Source organism: Pelodiscus sinensis, chromosome 3, assembly GCF_052426305.1.
Source record: "Pelodiscus sinensis isolate ZL-2025 chromosome 3, ASM5242630v1, whole genome shotgun sequence".
In the NCBI taxonomy this organism is placed as follows: domain Eukaryota; kingdom Metazoa; phylum Chordata; order Testudines; family Trionychidae; genus Pelodiscus; species Pelodiscus sinensis.
The window spans coordinates 61,996,395-62,015,911 of record NC_143054.1 but is presented as its reverse complement, the minus strand read 5'-3'; the positions used below and the strand labels follow the sequence as shown (position 1 = coordinate 62,015,911).

Here is a 19,517-nt window from a genome sequence, read left to right as displayed (position 1 = left end):
CAAAACTATACGGAAAACACAGAAATGTAGACATGGAATAATAGGAACCAATGTTTTTAATTTGAAGAAGTTAAAAGGTATAGAAAATTATTTCTCTATAATAAAAACTATAATCTTGAACTTTACAAAAATAAGATGCAGGACAAACAAAATAAATGTACAAATAACACACAACATAATTTAAAAAAATAAAACAACAGAGTATCAATTAATTGTAGATATCCAGTTTGCAAATGAGTCCTCTAACAGTAATGCTCTTGTATGAATGATAAAAAGGGTTAAATGAACAATTTAATTGTAAAAGCATAAGTAAAAAAAATCAGAGTGAATGTAAATAAACAATAGGTTATTCCCATTATGAGGGTTTTGTCCTCACTGTGAGGATGATAAATTAATACTCCTCTCCATACTCTCACTCCAAAACAATAAAATCTAGCTATACAGAGCCAAACATAAGGCAGACTGCTAATGCTATGGTTAATTCCTGGATTGTGACTGAGGCCCACATGATCAAAAGATGAGATTACATATAAAAATAATCTTTTCACTGGATTGATCCCTCTAAATTATAATTCAGCACAGGATGTTCTTTTATTTAATCTTTGTATAACTCAATGTGATTTTTTTATACTTGCTATGTGTAAATACTGCTTCTGTATCCATTTCAGGAAAACAAAAGTCAGTTTTAAATCTGAACAAAACAGAAGTTTTCTAGATAACAAAAATACATCTTCATTGTTTCTGCCAAATCTAATAAATTATTAAAAAAGTATAAAAAAATAGAAGAATTCCGAACACTGATTGAGAATGTTTGAGGGCCTAACCAAAACCCATTTATGTCGTAGATCAGACCCTGAATGAATAAATAATCACTATATGTTAAGAAATATTATCGTTGGAGTCACAATAACATAAAAGGCCCAGAGAAAATGTTGTGAAAAATGTCTGCTATTCATACATGATAGAAATAAAATTGTTAAAAATATAATGTTGCTTAAAGAATCTTATTCTTTCTGCCTCTATGGATGGAAAGGAAAGTGCCATGTCACTCAACAACCAGCAAGTATCTTCTTGTGTTTCTCAAATACCCTTTTGGTCTCCAGATAATACGTCTCTCTAGAAGCCACTGCTTGTCCTTCAAGGACTTGATCCTTAGATAGTTAAAGCCACCTTTAATGGAGCTGCTCAGCACCTTGGAGCCAGTCTTCCTAAACCAAGCATCAGCAGTATTTTTGGTGAGATTAGAGGATACTGTGTTTGTCATCATCCTGTAACTTGTCATACTGCAAGATGGTATAGTTAAGAGGCTAATTTTGCTCCAGCATAGAAAGTCTATTGGTACAGAATCGTTAAATAGAGGCTTAAAATGTGAAACTGAAACAGTTTTCTAAACTACATTAGACAAACTAAAAATCTGCAAGTCAATAATATTTTAACTATTTTTACCTGTACAAGAAAAGATCTTTAGCCAGACGCTTGGGTCCAATGATTTTGAAGATAATTTCATATGTTTCAAGTGCCTTCCGATGAACCCCTCCTGGCAAGGCTGGATGAAGGCACTGCGCTAGACGCTTGCCTATCGTCAGCTTTTTAGGTACTACTTGGTACTTTGCATTGTTTTGTAAAACCTGTCAAAAAAATTTAAATCCATTATAAATATCCCACTAGGGCATCATAGTATATTTCCACGAGACCCAAACAAAACTATCCCACATGTCAATTTTAATAAACTGTTGTGCTGCCTTCTACCCTCAGGCACTTCATCTGTGCCTGTCATAAGTGAAATAGAGCAAATATTTTTAATTTCACTTAGATCAAGGCCCATAATTAAAGTTTGTCCATTCTTTTTTTTTAATTCGGATTTTTATGGCACATCAGAACAGAAATTAAATATGGTATTTCAGGACAGAAATTAAAACTCTCCCACTGCCTAAACAAACTGCCAATAGAAAAAAGGATTATTTGTGATTCCTTTTAAAATTAGCTCAGGCAAAAATCAACAGCTGCAGTTTAAGCAGCAGAGATTGATGCAGTGTGCTAAACATAAAACTGTAGAACTCTCGTACCTGAATTCACAGTTACCCTTGATACTGGAACTCAGAATTGCACTTTGAATGTATAGGTGTTTTTATTAATAATGCATATTTATTTAGTGTAAGAATATACTGAGAATACCATAACCAGCATCAAAAATAAAGCTAAAGCTTTTTTATACAAAAAAGCTCTATAGTCTTCATCAACCATACCAGTGCTCCCAATTTCTCAATATTCCATAAGACATAGTGAGCACACTGAAAATTCCTCAAGACAGTTAACACAAGGGGGTTCCACATGGGCAGACTTGTGGGCACACAGAAACCAGCTGCATTCAATGACACTTTATGGGAGCACAAAAGGCTGCATACATACAGCTTCTTGAAGGATTAGGGTCTATGTTTGTGCAGTGCCCAGCAAATTCACTGAATTATTACATATTTTTATCATGCTGACTAATTGAGAAAGAAATAACAATGTTTAGAGTCTAATCCTCTACCCTGGCCTCACTGAAAACTCTCTGTTGTTTTGCGATCATGAGTAATATAGGGTTGGTTCAAAATGAAAATGAGAGTAAAAGGAGAAAGATTTATAAAATAGTTTGGTAGTGATGGAAGTAAATTTAAATAAAGCTACTCCATTTTTACAAAGGGGAAAGGGAATGAACAATTCTTGTATACTTCTGTGAAAAACATGGTGCTTTCTCTTCTTCATTTATCATAAGTAATAGCTTCTACTGAAAATTATTAGAAACATGGACACAAATTCCTTATCCAGTTTTCTGGTCCCAGAATACCTTCAGAGTAAGATGCTACAATTACACTGATATATACACATCAATTGAAAATTACAAAAATATTTCATACTCCATACTAAATTCTTTCAAGGGATTTAATTTACATGTATTGCCTACTGAATATTAACTACTAATTGGATTGAACCTATCTTCCCATTATAAACCCAATTTCTAGTTGTGCCATCCTACTTCTTTGCCATGGAATTTCATACACCTGATTTTAGCACCTAGTAAATTTTTGTATTTTGTAATTAAAATTTGGAGCATATTGGAAAAGACTTTTGGAAACATTTTGATTCAGAAACTGAAGTGGGTTTTTCCTAATATTTTTCAAATTTTTTATTCATGAGTGCACCCAAAATGCTTGTACTAGAGACATCAAATGTGTTTTAATATGTTGGTTTTAGCAAAGTTTATGTCTTTAGCTGTTTCACTTGGGGACGAGTTGTTACATAATTGGTTTAATGTACATACACTTTTTAATTTCCTTCCAGGCTTGATCAGTACAGTCAAGATGGAAAGGGACAATAATGTGTTGAAGAAGAGCAGGCAGAGAACCAAACACAGAGGAACCATCTTGTCTGGCTGGGAGCATGAGAGAGGTCAGCATAAAGACAAGCATGTCTGGAGTAAGGACTGAAAGAGCCATCCCTAGTATACTATATATTTCTCTTTATAATTAGAAGAATTGTGGAGGTAGTGGAGGAAGCACAAGGATGATCTCAGAACAGAGGAAAGCAGCCACATAAACAAGAGTCTGAAAATCTAAGAAAAAGAAGTATCCATCATCAAAAAGACTGTTAGCACCTCAGAAATTTCTGTTCATTGAGCAATTTAAAAAATTTAACTTATGTGGAGGTTACCTTGGTAAGCTATTTTTCCAAGAGTTTACTAATATTTTAGGTTAAAACTTTTCTTCTTTTGTTATAGTCAGGAATCAATTCTCAAAGTTTTATATTATGCATTTGCTGCTTGTCTTGAAGCATTACACTGTCATACCTTGTTTAGCTTTCCAAGTGCTGATATCAAATCTGCCCATTCACTGGAGTATTCAAAGTTCTTCAGTGCTTTGTCAACTGCTGCTACATAGTTTCTATATTTGGAGTCACTCAGTAGCTCCACCTCCTCCGTGTTCATCCTCCCACAGAGTCCCCACTAGATATCAGCTTGCAATTCATGTAAAATCATTAGCTGTAAAAGAGTGAACATTTTTCCAAAAGATTCATAACATTAAAATAATTGTAGATACAAAATTTCATGCACCGTAGAGCTTAGATCCTGTGACAATTATGCCTGCACTATGAAGTTTGACTTATGATTATTAATATAAATATGCGCTTTGAACAAAATACCTCATATAGCTTATCAATTATAATGTTACAATCCACTGGATTTGTATATCCTATTTTAGTGCATGTATCATTCTTGTATGTAAAGGTAAAAATATGAAGTATGAGACTGTATATATTTTTAAATATACTAGTGAGAGCCATTACTGGCGCTCTAAAAGCCTTAATGACTGGGTAATAAACTTAATGACTTGTAAACACCTTCGTTTGTTCTGTAAGTCCAAAAGTAATTGTGTTAGTAAGATGTGACCATACCACCTAATAGTGGGATTCCATTTTTTGACCCAGGTAGTTTTTCATGGAAGGAGGAATATAGAACAAAAGATTTGTGCCCTGGGGAAGACGATTATTTAAGCAATGGGAAGAGATCAGGTCTTTGTCTTCAGCTGGTGTGACACACTCAAAAGAGGACTGGGGACTCAGGTAAAGATAAAAGAGGTTGTCTCTGACCTGAAGATTATGCCTAGAACAAGAACAGCTCTTTAGGGTAAAAATCTGCTTGCAATAAGTTTTTTAGTGAATTAAAACTAGATATGCATTTTCTTTTCATTTTAACGTAGCGACTTACTTTGATCTGTCATTTTCACTTGCAACTACTTAAATCTCACTTTTAATTACTATAGGGCCCGGTATAAATAACTGTTACCTGGGGGAAGAGGGAGAAATGACCAGTGTGCCTCTCTCTCTTTCATTAATAAAGAGGGTGAACATTCTCGGGAGTGTTCTTTGTGTAAAAATTTTACTCAGAGAAAGATGGATTTATTTGGGGATTTGATCCCTTTTGAGGGTTGGTTGCTTAGGTGCTGTGCCCTAGAACTGCTTTCTCCCAGAGCTAAAGTGGTTCAGTGTCTGCATTACTCTTCCAGGGGGTGGGAACCCCAGCTCTGTGCCTTGTCTGGAAGAGACCAGAGAATCTGAGTGGTGGGAGCCCCAGAAAGTAAGAAGGGGAGGGAGGCAATGGCACAATCAGCACACCATGGAACAATCCCAAGGGGTCTTCCATGAACACACCCTGTCACAGTAGATACAAAATTTCATGCAAAGAACTTGTGATTACTATAGAGGCTAGATCCACTCCCTGTGAAAGGCTTTATAGATATGTAATAATAAAGTATGGCTTACCAGTTAGGACAAATCTGTGTACTGTGTAAAAAATATTATTTTGCAGAGTCATTAAATGTGATTCCTGAAAAGAATTTGTATTCACCTTGTCAACCTGAATAATCAAGTTTGTTATTCCAAGGTTTAAAAAAAAAATCTCAAGTTTTCTCAATGCCACAGGTTTGAAAGCTTCATACTGTTGGCAGCTAGCAGTTCAGAATATGCCATACACCATTATTTCAAATCAACTATCACACATTATGTATTTATCATAGTATTTCTGCATTTTGTTTTTTCTTTATGATAAATCATTGGAAGAATTTGCCACCATGCTTTCTATGAAGTGACTAAACACCACCCAATGCAAATTTACACTTACACACACACACACACACACACACACACACACTTTTCTCAGAATCGCCCTTGGGCCATAACAGTTACTTATGGTACATATGGTGTTCCAATTTAGTGACATATTTTGTCACTGTCTGCATCCATATATAACTACACAAAATAATTCCCTTCACACAGGAATAAGTTTAATAGTGATTTGTAATCAGAGGTTTTAGCAGATTGTTGCACCTAGTACACATTGAACACAGTGAAGATCTCTGGTTACAACAATATGGTCATATACTATCTCAGGGTGTCCATATTTTAATTTTCCTTAACCTTCTTTTATTTTCTCCTCCACTGCTCCTTTGCTTCCACAAGCTCTCTGAGAATTACAATTTATAACTGGGTAATGCTACTCTAACATGCCTAGCAATTGCAGCTTTTGTGGCAGTCTTTTCTGTTTGATAGCTCAAAAAACACAGAAAAAGACAAGGTTTCTAAATTCCTGCAAATGAGATCAATGTAACTACATAATAGATTTTACATTCCACAAATACAGTTTTCTTGGGTAAGAGCAAAGAATGGGAAGGACGATGAGCTGGTTGACATGCAACTCCATGTTCAATTTCAGGTTCAAGTCCAACAGACTGCAAAATCCACCTAAATTAAGTAGAAACTGAAGATGAGGAGTAATACAAAAAGAATTCCATTCGCCACCTTGTCTAGCAGATGTGATTACAACTAAAAAAAGCTACTTTGAAAGACAGCTCCTATTAAGCTTCCACTGAGAAGTAATAGAGTGAGTTAATGAGTTATAGTAAAGGCCCCCAAGATAACAAAGTAGAAAAGTCAATGTAGAGATGGAAAGCATTCTCCCAAAATGTAAAGGTGAAGAAGATAGGAAAGGTGAAAACTGTTACAAAGAAGTAAAAAATGTTCTGAAGGAACCAAAAAATGAATACTTCATAAATTACACCACCTAATAAATGTCTTTGTGTCTAAGATCTGTCAAACAAAATGTGGAGAATTTTCTGCTGTTCACTAAGCACCAGCCAACCTCAGCAAAAATTCCTATTCTATGGAATCCTATTACATGATCTTCAATACAGATACATGAGGTGCTCTGGATAACTGAAGAAAACAAAGCCATAGGCAGATCATCTAATATTTTGGGAGACAGATAGCGAGATTGATAACCAGGCTCATTAAGCCAGAAAAACATGAGTGGTGACACCACCAAATAGCTAGCAATATTACCACCTCTGTTTCAGCCAATTTTTCTCATGTCTACGCTACAGTGTTTTCTCAGAAAAACGGCTGTTTTTCCAACAAAACGAGGAATGTCCACATTGCAATTGTGTTCTTCCACAAGAAATCAAAAGAACAGGGAGGTTTTTCTGGTGTTGGTAATCCTCATTTTACGAGGAAGAATCCTTTTTGCGAAAAAGCTCTTTCACAAAAAGGCGTGTGTGGACGGGGAAGAGGGAGTTCTTTTGGAAGAAGAGGAAAGAGGAAAAAGTACAGGTGCCCTGGTGGCCATTCCATCCATAGCAATCACAGCTTACATGCGAGACAGCGTACATTCAGTCTGGATGCTCTTTTCTTCAGAAAAACAGATTGCAGTGTGGATGCTCTCTTTCGGAAGAAGTTTTTTTGGAAGATCTCTTCCGAAAAAAGCTTCTTCTGAAAGAAGACTGTAGTCTAAACATAGCCTCAGCCTGTTCAGTAACCAGGGGTAAGGAAGAAAGTTGTACCTTCAAGCTTCCATTATAGTACTTAGGGGTGTGTCTAGACTACCTAGTTTTGTCGACAAAAGTGGACTTTTGTCGACAAAACTATACCAGCGTCTACACTACCGCTGAGTTCTGTCGACATAACGTCGACAGAACTCAGCAGTTTTGTCGACGCTGGTATACCTCATTTTACGAGGCATAACACCTTCTGTCGACAGAACTCTTTGTCTGGACGCTCTTTGTCGACGGAAGTTTTGTCGACAGTATCTGTCGACAAAACTTCCGTCGACAAAACGCGGTAGTCTAGACGTACTCTTAGTGAAGACACACCTAAACAGGGACTTTGGGTTTCAACAGCTGAACCAAGTGAACTTAACAGATACAAGCAAGATGAGCCAGTCAATTTTGCCAAGACATTTGAGATCAACTGATTCAACCTGAGCTAGAATTCCCAGGATTTTTTCTTTCACTGCAATGAGGAGATAACACTCCACTCAAACACCCAAGAGAAAGGCAAGATTGGTGACCAACAAAAATCGTTCAGGTGTTGCCTCATTCTTTCAAGAACCCTCGTGAAAGGAGAAGGACTACAGTACTAACCTCTGATATTGAGGCAAGGGGACTATAAAAATAAGCAAATAAATACCTAGTTAGATAACACTTCTCTGTCTTCAACACACTCCATACACCTGTCTTATCTTCCCCAGGATCATTGGAATTCTTGATTATCCATTTTCCTTTTGTGAGCCTTTTTTCTTTTCTTTATTATCACTGGAAAATAAATCAAGAATGAGAACTAAAGGAAGAAGGAAAGAAATAAAACAAACATATGCTTTTAGATACAAGGAGGCAAACAAATGAAAAAGAATGGACATGGGACAGATGGAGTCTATATACAAAGGGTGGATTCACAAATCTTTTGTACCCTTGCTGCCTGGTAGATGGAACAATAATGATGATTGTCCTTTATTTTCTCTATGGCAGGACAGAAGAGGAAAGTATGATACAAAAGCTTAATGAAGCAAATATGATCAACAGAGTGGGATTGCCCACTGAAGTTAAGGGCTTGAATTATTTCTGAAATTTTGTTTAACAATATTTTCTTCAAATTAAATGTAGACAAAGATTTTACACAGAAAATAAAATTCCAAGGAAATAATGACTGCTAATGTTTGATCTCAAAGAATGAAATAGAGAGAAGAAAAGACAAACATACAAAAACAGCAGGATTCTAATTTTTCCAGACAATAGCACAAGCACAAAGGAACGGAATGGGGAAAAAATGACACCGTGAATAAATGTTTTTTAAGTTAAAACTATCTCAGCATCCCTTCTTTATCCAGCAACACATTATGTACAGATTGTACCTCCCTTAACTGGGACTCCCTGGTCCAGCAACATCCATGATCTGTCACGGACCACGGATGTTCCTGAACCATAGAGCCCAGGAACAGGGAGGTCAGATGCAGGGACAAGAGCACTGACGAGAGCGACAGCAATGCAGCTAGGATCCCAGTGTGAGTGTGTGTGGGCGGGGGGAGGGATTGGGGGGAAAGGGAAGAACGGGTGGCACAGAAGCAGTCCTGGAAGTCTAGCCCAAGAAGAGGCCAGGAAGTTCTAGTCCCGGTCCTTTGCCCTGACCCTGGCTGCACAGCTCTGGCCCCAGCCACGAAGCCACATGGCTTCAGAGTTCTGCCCCAGCTGCGGAGCTCCAGCCGTGACAGTAGTGGAACCAATGGCATCTAAAGAGCCTGGGGGGAGAGGGAGGTGAGGTGGGTCAGTAGTGGGGGCAGATTGCTGACCTAACCCAATGGCAGCACAGGTCAGGAGGGGCGGGAGGGTGCCGGGCCAGCGAGGTCCAACCTATACATCAAAACCACTTATATTTTGGTGCAACGTGAAAGCCAAGAATATGGACTTTTATTTAGAAATAGAAGATCAGGATTTAAAGAACAATGTGTCTGTTTTCCTGGAGACCTAATTTCTCACATATTTATCAACAGTTCAATATATCTTCCTGGCTCTTTTCCCTGTACAAATATGACAATTAGTAGCCCTTAATTAAATAACATTCATATTTAGAAACTGGCCAAGTGCCCATTATTTGACTTTAATACAATGATAGTATTATTTAATTGCTAATATCTGCAGTTATGTTTCTCCATAATTATGCAAATACTTGTAACACATAGTTACATTTTACGTTAGACTGTTCAGTAACAGAGCTACTTTTCCTTACTCTTTCCCACCTAGACTGAGACTCACTTCCCTGATGCACCTTGTTAATATGGGGAAAGTTTTCACTAACCAATGTATGCAATGTATATGTTCTGTAGATCAAGACACACAGTGCTGTAAATCCAGTGCCTAAAATTTAATCATAATTATTATTAAATCAAAAGATTCCATATTTATCCTCTATTGTGATCTTTTATTCCCAATTACTACTCTACTAGAGAGTATCTTTTATTGATAATAATCTGTATCAGATAGTGATTATTATTTCAACCCACTATACATTTGACTAATTGGATTAATGTTGAGTTTTTATTTATTTCTTCTGAAAAATAAACATTATAAAAATATCGTCAGCCACTAAAGGGCTAGTACATATTAATATTAAAACATTTGCCTAACATGATATATGTGCAACTATTTTTACGGTATTACCATTATTATTTAAAATATCAGTACAGCAATATCTATTAAGACAATGTTTTCTGCATCTAGAATGGATTAGATGTCACCTGTACAAATATTTTTCCATGTATCTGTCCTGAGCATAAATACAAATTCAAGAGAAGATGTGGTTTAATTATAATTGTTCCAACTCTGGGACATTTGATCTGGCATGTTACAGAATAACTGCAAGTTATTAGAATAAGAGAAATGAACTCAAGCCAAGAGAAAGTTTTGTCTTTTTCATTTAATAGCCATTTCAATAACAACTTCCCTTACCATTTATTTTTACTATATCCTAATTTATAACAAAAGTAACCATACTCTTGCCATGAACTTGCACACTGTAGTCTTGATTAAAATTTATTGTCTGTTAAAACAGCAACTTCTATAATTTCAAATAAATCTGTTGACGTTTGCAATAGAAGAAAATATAACTTTAAAAACAATGTTACAGACTCACTTTAATGCATAATAAGTAAGGAATGCATTTGTTCTTACATTCACATTGTCGTTAGAAATGAAAAATAAAAAGGTTACTATCATATACTTGCACAACGATTCTTTGTTTGCATTGATTTACAGTTTTATCTTTAGCTAACCGAGAGGTTGGGTTTCTCCCTTTCCTTTCTGTTACAGTCCTCACAATAGGATGTGTCAAATGCATATTTGTGTTATTGAAATATGTTTTACTGACGACCATTATAAAATTTAGCTAGGGCCAACTCCCCCATTTTAAGTAAGAGACATATACTGGTAGTATCTTTTATTGGGCCAACTTGAGAGAGATAAGCTTTCAAGAGCAACTTCTCTAGATCTGCCCTACTAGATGTTTCTACTTGAAAGAAACCCGCACAACACTTTCAAAAGAGAAGTTTGGAAGACTAAATTTATAGTCTTAGTAGACACTAAAAATAAGAGTTTTAATAAAAATACCTAATGTATACATATTACAACAATTTGTAACCCAATAACCCTATAGGTGACACATGTCAAGTCCTCCCGTCACCATAGATTTCTCCTTGATATGCCAAAGGAGAGAAGGCAAACATTAAAATGTGTCAAACCAAAGGTCCATCATGCTCAGTATCCTGTCTTCCAACAGTGTCCAATGGCAGGTACTTCAGAAGAAATGAACAAAATAAGTAATCATTAAGTGATCCCTCCCCTCTTATCCATTTCCAGCTTCTAGCAAACAAGAGATATGGGACACTAACCCTGCCCGTCATGGCGAACAGTAATTGATGCAGCTATGCTCCATGAACTTACCCAGTTATTTTTTAAACTCTGTTATAGTCTTGGCCTTCACAACAGGTGACTGTGCATTCTGTGAAGAAATACTTCCATTTGTTTGGTTTAAAACTGCTACCTATTAATTTCATTTGTGACCCCTAGTTCTTCTGTTATAAGGAGTAAATAACACTTCCTTATCTACTTTCTCCACACTAGTCATGGTTTTATAGATTTCTATCATGTCTCCCATTTGTTGTCTATGTTCCAAGCTAAAAAGTCCCAGTCTTATTAATCTGTTCTCATATGGCAGCTGTTCCATACCCCCAATCATTTTTCTTGCCTTTTTCTGAATCTTTTCAAATTTCAATATATCTCTTCTGAGATGAGGCAACCAAAGCTGCATGCAGTAATCAAGATGTGGGCATACATGGAGGTAATGTGCTATTTTCTGTGGGTACGTCTACACTACAACATTAATTCGAACTCACTTAGTTCGAATTAGTTAATTCGAACTAAGCTAATTCGAACTAACGGATCCAGACTAAAAAACTAGTTCGAATTAGCGTTTTGCTAATTCGAACTAGCATGTCCACATTAAGTGGACCCTGAACCAGGCTTAAGGATGGCCGGAAGCAGTGCCAGCAGGGCATCAGAGGAGGACTTAGAGCATGGAAATGCTGTCTCAGGCTAGCCGAGGGCTGTGCTTAAAGGGTCCCGACCCCCACCCCGGACAGACAGTTCTCAGGGGTGCCCCGCTTGCAAAGCAGTCCTGGCTTGGATTGCCTGGAGTACCCACACTGGGCACATCACAGCACTCGGCCATCAGACCGGCTGCACTTGCCACAGGCTGCCATCTAGGGAGAGGGGGCAATTGGGGGGCTGCAGGAGAGCTTCCACCCCCAGAAGCCCGCAGAGCTAGCCCAGTCCTCCCCATCGGGGGTGGGTACTCCATTCTTCCCTCACCTCCTTCCACTTACCCTTCCCTAGCCCCTCTTCTTGATGTACAAAATAAAGGACAATTGTGTTCAAAAACGGAATCTGTCTTTATTGAACAAAACTGGGGGAGACTGGGAAAAGGAGGTGGGAGAGGGGAAGAGAGAGGCTGGGAGAGGGGAGGGCAACTAAAATGATCAGGGGTTTGGAACAGGTCCCATATGAAGAGAGGCTAAAGAGACTGGGACTTTTCAGCTTAGAAAAGAGGAGATGGAGGGGGGACAGGATAGAGGTCTCTAAAAGCAGGAGTTGGGTGGAGAGGGTGCATACAGAAAAGTTCTTCATTAGTTCCCATAAAGAAGGACTAGAGGACACCAAAGGAAAGGAATGGGTAGCAGGCTTCAAACTAGTAACAGAAAGTTGTTCTTCACAAAGCAAAGAGTCAACCTGTGGAACTCCTTGCTGCAGGAGGCTGTGAAGGCTAGAACTAGAACAGAGTTTAAAGGGAAGTGAGATCAAGTCATGGAGGTTGGGTCCATGGAGTGCTATTAGCCAGGGGGTAGGAATGGTGTCCCTGGCCTCTGTTTGTGGAAGGCTGGAGATGGATGGCACGAGACAAATGGCTTGGTCACTGTCTTCGGTCCATCCCCTCCAGGGTCCCTAGGGTTGGCCGCTGGCGGCAGACAGGCTACTGGGCCTTTGGACCTTTGGTCTAACCCAGTACGGCCATTGTAAGCTCAGGGCTCAGGGTCGGGGGTCTCAGTGGACCACCTTGATTTTCAGGCACACCTGCTCCTGGGTGGCCAGGCTGGCAGCTCTCCTGCCCTAGACGGCCACTTTCCTGTGCCTAGTGCCAAGGTCGTGGACGAGGTCCATGATGTCCGCACTAGCCCAGGTGGGTGCCCACCTCTTGCGGTCCCAGGCAAGCTCCCGGGAGCCGCCAGCCTGGTCCCGGGAAGAGGGGGAGGGCTGGGGGGCATCGGGTGGGTGGCTCGATCCGTGCCAGGTGCAGGGTCTGCTGGCTGGGTGCTGGCAGGCTGGCACCTGGCACGGGCACCGTAGCCAGCCTGTGCCCCTTTTAAGGGGTCTGGGGCCGGGAGGGGGGCCATAGAGTTTCCCTGGTGTTGGCCACAGTGGCCACCAGGGATACCTGGGGAGGGCTAGCCTCCCACTAGTTCGAATTAAGGGGTTACACACTCCTTAATTCGAATTAGCTAGTTCGAACTAGGCTTAATCCTCGTAAAATGAGGTTTTCCTAGTTCAAACTAAGCGCTCCGCTAGTTCGAATTAAATTCGAACTAGCGGAGCGCTAGTGTAGCACCTATTAAAGTTAGTTTGAACTAACGTCCGTTAGTTCGAACTAACTTTGTAGTGTAGACATATCCTGTGTTATTATCTATCATTTTTTTAAAGATTCTCAACACTGTTAGTGCTGCACATCCAGTGGATGTATTCAGAGAATTACCCACAACTACAAGATCTCTTGCTTGAGTGGTAGCAGCTAATTTGGAACCCATAATTTAATATGTATCATTATGGTTATAGTTTCCAATGTACATTACTTAGCATTTATGAATGTTGAATTTAATCTGCCATTTTGTTGTCCTAATCAAATCACTTTCGTTTATTAATAAGCCCAGTGTAAATAATTGTGGTGGGGGGAGGAAAACATATTTCATATTTCTTTAATTGGTAAAGGGGGCAAACAACTTATGAGCTCACTCTGTATAAACTTTATGCATAGTGAAACAGATTTATACAGGATTTGAGCCCACTGGGGCTATGCACTCTGGTGCTGTGTCAAGTCCTTTTGGCTGACCCTTCCCAGAGTTAAGTGGATATCAGTGTTTGTGTCACTCTGCTGTAGTCTCTGACCCCAACTGTAGCATCACTGGGAGAGACCAGAACTTCAGGCTCAGGAGGACAGGATGGTGGGGCACCCAAGAGGGCAGATAGGCAGGATCAGAGGTAAGATCAGCACATCAGGTGACAGTTTCTATGTGATATCTGTGACCAACTCTGTCACACCATTATAATAAAGCTTGGGTGCTCTAACAATTCCTAGTTAGTATCAGGAGATCTAGACATTTATTTTCTTACATGGGGCCTTACTGAAGAAACATTTGATTGAAATAAAAATATATTCCAAAATTATAAAGACTGAAGGAAATTAGATACATTGTAATAAAAAAGCTGTAAAAGAATGGCCCTTCCTTTTAACTGCTCCTATTTGATAAGGTTCAGAGTCCAGATTGTAACAGACAAAGAGTTCACTGAGACTAATAAATAACTAATTAAACAATACCTAATTGAGCAGTCTAAGGCAGCTGACATGAAGATAAATAAGAAAATACATATTTTCAGCAATCAACTTCCCTACTTTCCTTCATAACACATTTTTATGATTAAAATAAAGGCAAATACTCTGAGAGTTAATAACTATTTTTTACATTTAAAAGAAACAAAGCACATTTCCCACTCTTTTGGGCAAAATAAGTGTCCATAGACTTCTCACTACAAGTGGGAAATCCAGAAGTGTCCAGTAGTTATCCTTCTAAAGAGAAGAAAAAAAATTGTGACATTCAGATGAATTTTAACTTCTCCACCCCCTTTTAAAACAGTTTTTCATAGTATTATAAACTGTATTAAACACTATTATACACTTAATTAAATAAAAATTTGAAAACATTAGTTTTTCCATTGAAAACCTGATTCCAGTTCCCATCTCTAAAATAAAAACAATACTTTCTTTCCCCCACTTTTTAGTTTTCTCTACTTAGAAGAGTAAGCAGTCTCTTATAGTATATAACAGTGTGTAAGGGGGGAAAAGAGCTCTGATCACAGCCAAGGCACCAAAGAATTACTGTAATAGAAATAATTTTAGTACAGGTTGTACCTCCCTTAATCAGGGCTCCCTGATCTGGTGTTCCTGGACAATAGAGCCCAGGAACAGGGAGGTCTGGTGGCAGGCAGGAACACCATAAAGCACACCAGCAACTCAGCCAGGAGCCCAGTGTTGGAGGGCAGAAATGGATGGCATGGCGGGGAGTTCTGGCCACAGCGGTGGCTGTGGAGCTCCAGCCTCAGCAGCGGCCAGTGAACTCTGGCCCTGGCCACAGAGATCCAGCCCCTTTGTGGTCCAGTGGTCGGGAAGCTCCAGCCCCAGTGACAGACAGGGAGTTCTGGCCCCAGCCATGGAGCTCTGCCCTCAGCCCTCCACCCCAGCCCTGGCTGCAGAGCTCCAGCCCCAGCCACGGAGCCGTGACAGCAGAGGGGTCGATGGGAGTCTAGAGAGCCCCAGAAGACTGGGGCAGCACCGGAGGTAGGCTGGCTCTCTAACCCATGGCAGCACAAGCCCCATGTTCAGAAAATCCCCTCATTGGGGACCATTTAGGCCATGAGGGTGCTGGACCAGCCAGGTCCAACCTGTAATAAAAATAATTTGACAAAGAATTTTAATCATACAATTTTCATCATATTTACAACTTCTAAAAAAATAGAAAATGAAAAAATGAATAAAACAAGCTAACTCTGAATCTGTGTTAATGACAACCCAATATTATTACCTGAGCTTTTATCACGCTATCACTTAGGTCAGTGATTTTCAAAATACGGATCAAAATCCAGTACTGGGTCCAGAAAGTCACAGAAGATGGGCTTCACAGACTGGAGGGGGGAAGGAAGGGAAAAATGGCACACATATTCTAATTCTGGCACCAGATCACTTAGCCTCTGAGTACATTAACCACAAGGGGTATTTCTCCATGGATCACTGTCATGATCATGAAGGTTAGCTAGCATCCTGGGGACTAAGGGGTTAAATATGTCCCTTACCTAAACCAGGTGGCAGACAGCCAATAGAAATGTAGGTAGGAATTTCAAACTGGAACAAAGGAATTTTTGGGTTTTTCCCTCCTTTGTCGCTGGGTAATTTCTCTCCAGCTATTGAAGGGGACAGGATGTCTCCCTCTAAGAAAATGTTATTCACAGTCTGTAAGTAGGATAAAGTTTAGATAAATTCATTAGGTTTTATTGTTTTATGGTTTGGGAAATGGGATCTAGTGTTTGAGATTTAAAAATGGGTTTTGCTCTCCTTTGTAACTAAGTTCCTGGCCCATGGTAAATTTCTCCTGCAGGTATATTTTTTGTTACTATTCCATTTAGTCATTATGCTTGCAACAGGAATATTGTGGTGATAATAAAAGTTCTTTCTCTTTTCTTTTTATTAACCTGGTATTGGTTAATTTTTGTGTCCTGGTTTGTACTTTAGGGGTGAGATTTCCCAAGTAGTCTCTCCCTGGTTGCTTTATTTAGGGTGGTGGCAGCGGCCACCCGAATATTCTCAAAATCTAGGTTGTTAAGATTTTGGGGGAAAGTTTTATACCAAAGCCTGGTAGATAAGGTTTTGGGGTACTTTTGCTGGTACATTTATCGTGCCAGAGTGGGGAAGGAGCCATGACAATCACCATGGGCGCTTCCTGGATATTAACCAAGGCTAATCCAGAAAGTTGCATGACGCACGTTTTTTGGAACACTGATCTTCCATAATATTTGTAATGGGAAGGGTAAAACCTTCATTCAGGGCTGGCCTGCTGAAGCACAGTGCCTGGGGGCTCAGGCTGAACAGCCTGAGACAGGGCTTTTAGGGTAGCACAAGGATCAGCAATGCCTTGAGGCAGCAATTTGATGCTGAAAGTCAGTAATACTTGTTGTCATGCACAGGAGTGCAGTGGCTGCGTTGGTAGGTGTTATTCTGATAGGTCCGTGCAATGCACTTAGCGCTACAGTGACCATTGCTTTGCTGGGATATGTTTGCTTGCTTGCATGTCACAAAATAAAAATTGCTTTGAAACACATGAATTTAATTTATTAAAACAAGATACATAAAACACATGTAAAGCATGAAACATCTACATCAGGTGGCAGACTGAGGGAAGGGGGGCGGGAGAAGGCGGTTCTGAACGCGGCACCAACGTCATCTGGGATGGCCCCTGCGCCCTGAAGTATCCCTAGGGGTCTTCAGAGCAGAGGTAGGGTCACCCCCTAGTACGTCAACCAGTAGGGCATGGGTGCAGCACCAGAGCAGTGGTTTGCTTCCCACACCTTGTGGTAGCATTTCATGGCTCCTGCACTGCAGTGTGTCCCAGTCTTAGCCCCTGTCAATTATGCATCTTGAGATCTGCCTGTAAGTATCATAATTGCTACAGCTGGAGCACAGCAGATACTGCACAGCTTCCTCTCCCCAAACACTGAAGTCCAGCATCTCATCATGGCTCCAAGCCGGGGATCTCCTGGTGCGTGAAGCAGGCACTGCCAGCTGGAAAAATGTGCTGAGAAAACAGCACACATTGCCAAGCAAACAGGAAGGGGACTTTCAAATATCCATAGGAATGCAAAAGACAAGTCTGAGGGTTTTGTCACCTGAAAGCAGGGCAGTAGAGTTCAAACAGAAGATCAGAGAGGCAAGAACATGCATTTTGGGAATGGTACTGGGGGTCAGTCACAAAGCAGTAGTACACCAGTGTCCACACTGGCACCCCAGCTCTGTATCCAGAGCACAGCAAGTGCTATACTTCTTATCAGGGTGGTTTACCTAGAGTGCAGCAACTGCAGAGTTAGTGAGCACTAAGTGACTTGCCAGCAAGGACACCTCTAAAGTTACAGCACAGTAACTTGGCTATATAGACTTGGCTTTGTCTTGAAGACATGCACACTAAAAGAAAGTTCAATAAATAAATAGCATGATCTCTTTTAGGGTTAATTCTTCTTTCACTACACCAACGGTGGAATATTTTCTATATTGAAGAGTTTGCTTTAAGGATAGCAATTCTTCCTTTAGATTAATAGGTTTCCTTTTGAAATCCATCATGTCATAGTTATCTGTTGATTAGTTTGTCTGGTCTGCTCAAGAATTTTAATAGCTTACTTTGAATCAATTTCTTCACTGTATCTGACAACCAGCACTTAAAGATCTTTCCTTCCTTTTCTGAGAGACTATTTTCTTTTTTGTCTTTTCTCTAGTAACAAATTATCCCTCTGTGACGGCGCGTTGGGGGTCTCCCGTCTCCTGCACCCCGAAATGGCACAAACAGACTCCACCAGCCAGTGGAATTGAGGGTGGTTTATTGCTTCTCCAGGATACAGCACAGCACAGCACAGATGTAATCTGGTTACAGGAACTGGGGCTAAGAGGCCTCAGTGCTCCCCTTGAGATAGAGGAGTCCCAGCCCCCCTCCCCAGCTCCTTCTCCCCTGCTTTCCAGACAGGAACTAACTCTACCTCTCCCAGCCCTGCCCCCAGCCAGGGCAGCATTCCACCTCCCTTTGTTTTTCCCCATGGGGGGTAGGCTGGTTCAACCGGTATCGTACCTTTGCATAATAAGGTTTTCCCTGATGGGTCTTGCTCCAGACAGCAGAGGTCACCACAGCCCAGCAAGTACCCACACTACGTCACACCCTCTTCTAGGTTTACTGTATCTTTTGCTATTGCAGAAACTACAACATCTATTTTATCAAAAGCTAAACCAACAAATGTTCAAATTTGTCTTCTCAGATTTTGTTCAATGCAAAAATCATAGGCTGCCCATTTACTCTTCTGAACTTATTTGGAAATTCCCATGTGCTTCTAATAAGGATAATCAACAACCAAATGGGAAATATTTGCTTGAATCCAGTCTCCCATTTCTACCCCATGCTTTTTAAAAAAAAATTTTTTCTTCTCTTGACTTCTGCATGTGAACACAGTAGACTTCCGATAATCCAGCACCCTTGGGACCCAGGTGGTGCCGGATTATCAGAAATGCCGGACTATCAGGAGGTACTCTGGCAGGGGCGGGTCACGTCGAAGGAGAAGCGGAGGAGGGGGCGGGGGTGTGCCAAACCCTCCCTCCTGCTGCAGGGAGGCAGAGCCTGAGAGCGGAAGAGGAGAGGCGGTGACAGGCAGGCAGCCGCATTCAGGACGTTCTGGTCAGTTACAGTCACTCCGGCTGGATCCACAGCCGACACGCAGTTAATGTAATTTTCCTCTCTACTGCCGGGAGGAGGGGGGGCAGGGGAAGGTAGGGGTTGGTGGGAGAGGGGGAGGGGGAGGAGGAGGGGGCGAGGGTGTGCCAAAGCAGCCGCATTCAGGACATTCTGGTCAGTTACAGTCACTCTGGCTGGATCCACAGCCGACACGCAGTTAATGTAATTTTCCTCTCTACTGCCGGGAGGAGGGGGGGCAGGGGAAGGTAGGGGTTGGTGGGAGAGGGGGAGGGGGAGGAGGAGGGGGCGAGGGTGTGCCAAAGCAGCCGCATTCAGGACATTCTGGTCAGTTACAGTC

At 40.5% G+C, this 19,517-nt stretch overlaps 1 protein-coding gene across 4 annotated transcripts in view; it reads right to left on the bottom strand.

Moving 5' to 3' along the window:
• The window catches only part of DOP1A (DOP1 leucine zipper like protein A), a 110,759-nt gene that overhangs the window by 79,175 nt on the left and 12,067 nt on the right, over nt 1–19,517 (bottom strand). For 3 of the 4 annotated variants that reach the window (XR_012902590.2, XM_014569949.4, XM_075923817.2), the window contains exons 2-4: nt 7,999–8,123; nt 3,830–4,021; nt 1,447–1,628 (exon numbers count right to left, since the gene is read on the bottom strand). Coding sequence is in view for 3 of the 4 variants with exons in the window: in XM_014569949.4 (XP_014425435.3) it covers nt 1,447–1,628; nt 3,830–3,967 (320 nt within the window). In the remaining variant the exon portion in view is untranslated. The remainder of the gene's footprint in view (nt 1–1,446; nt 1,629–3,829; nt 4,022–7,998; nt 8,124–19,517) is intronic. The other variant, XM_075923816.2, reaches the window with a different exon arrangement.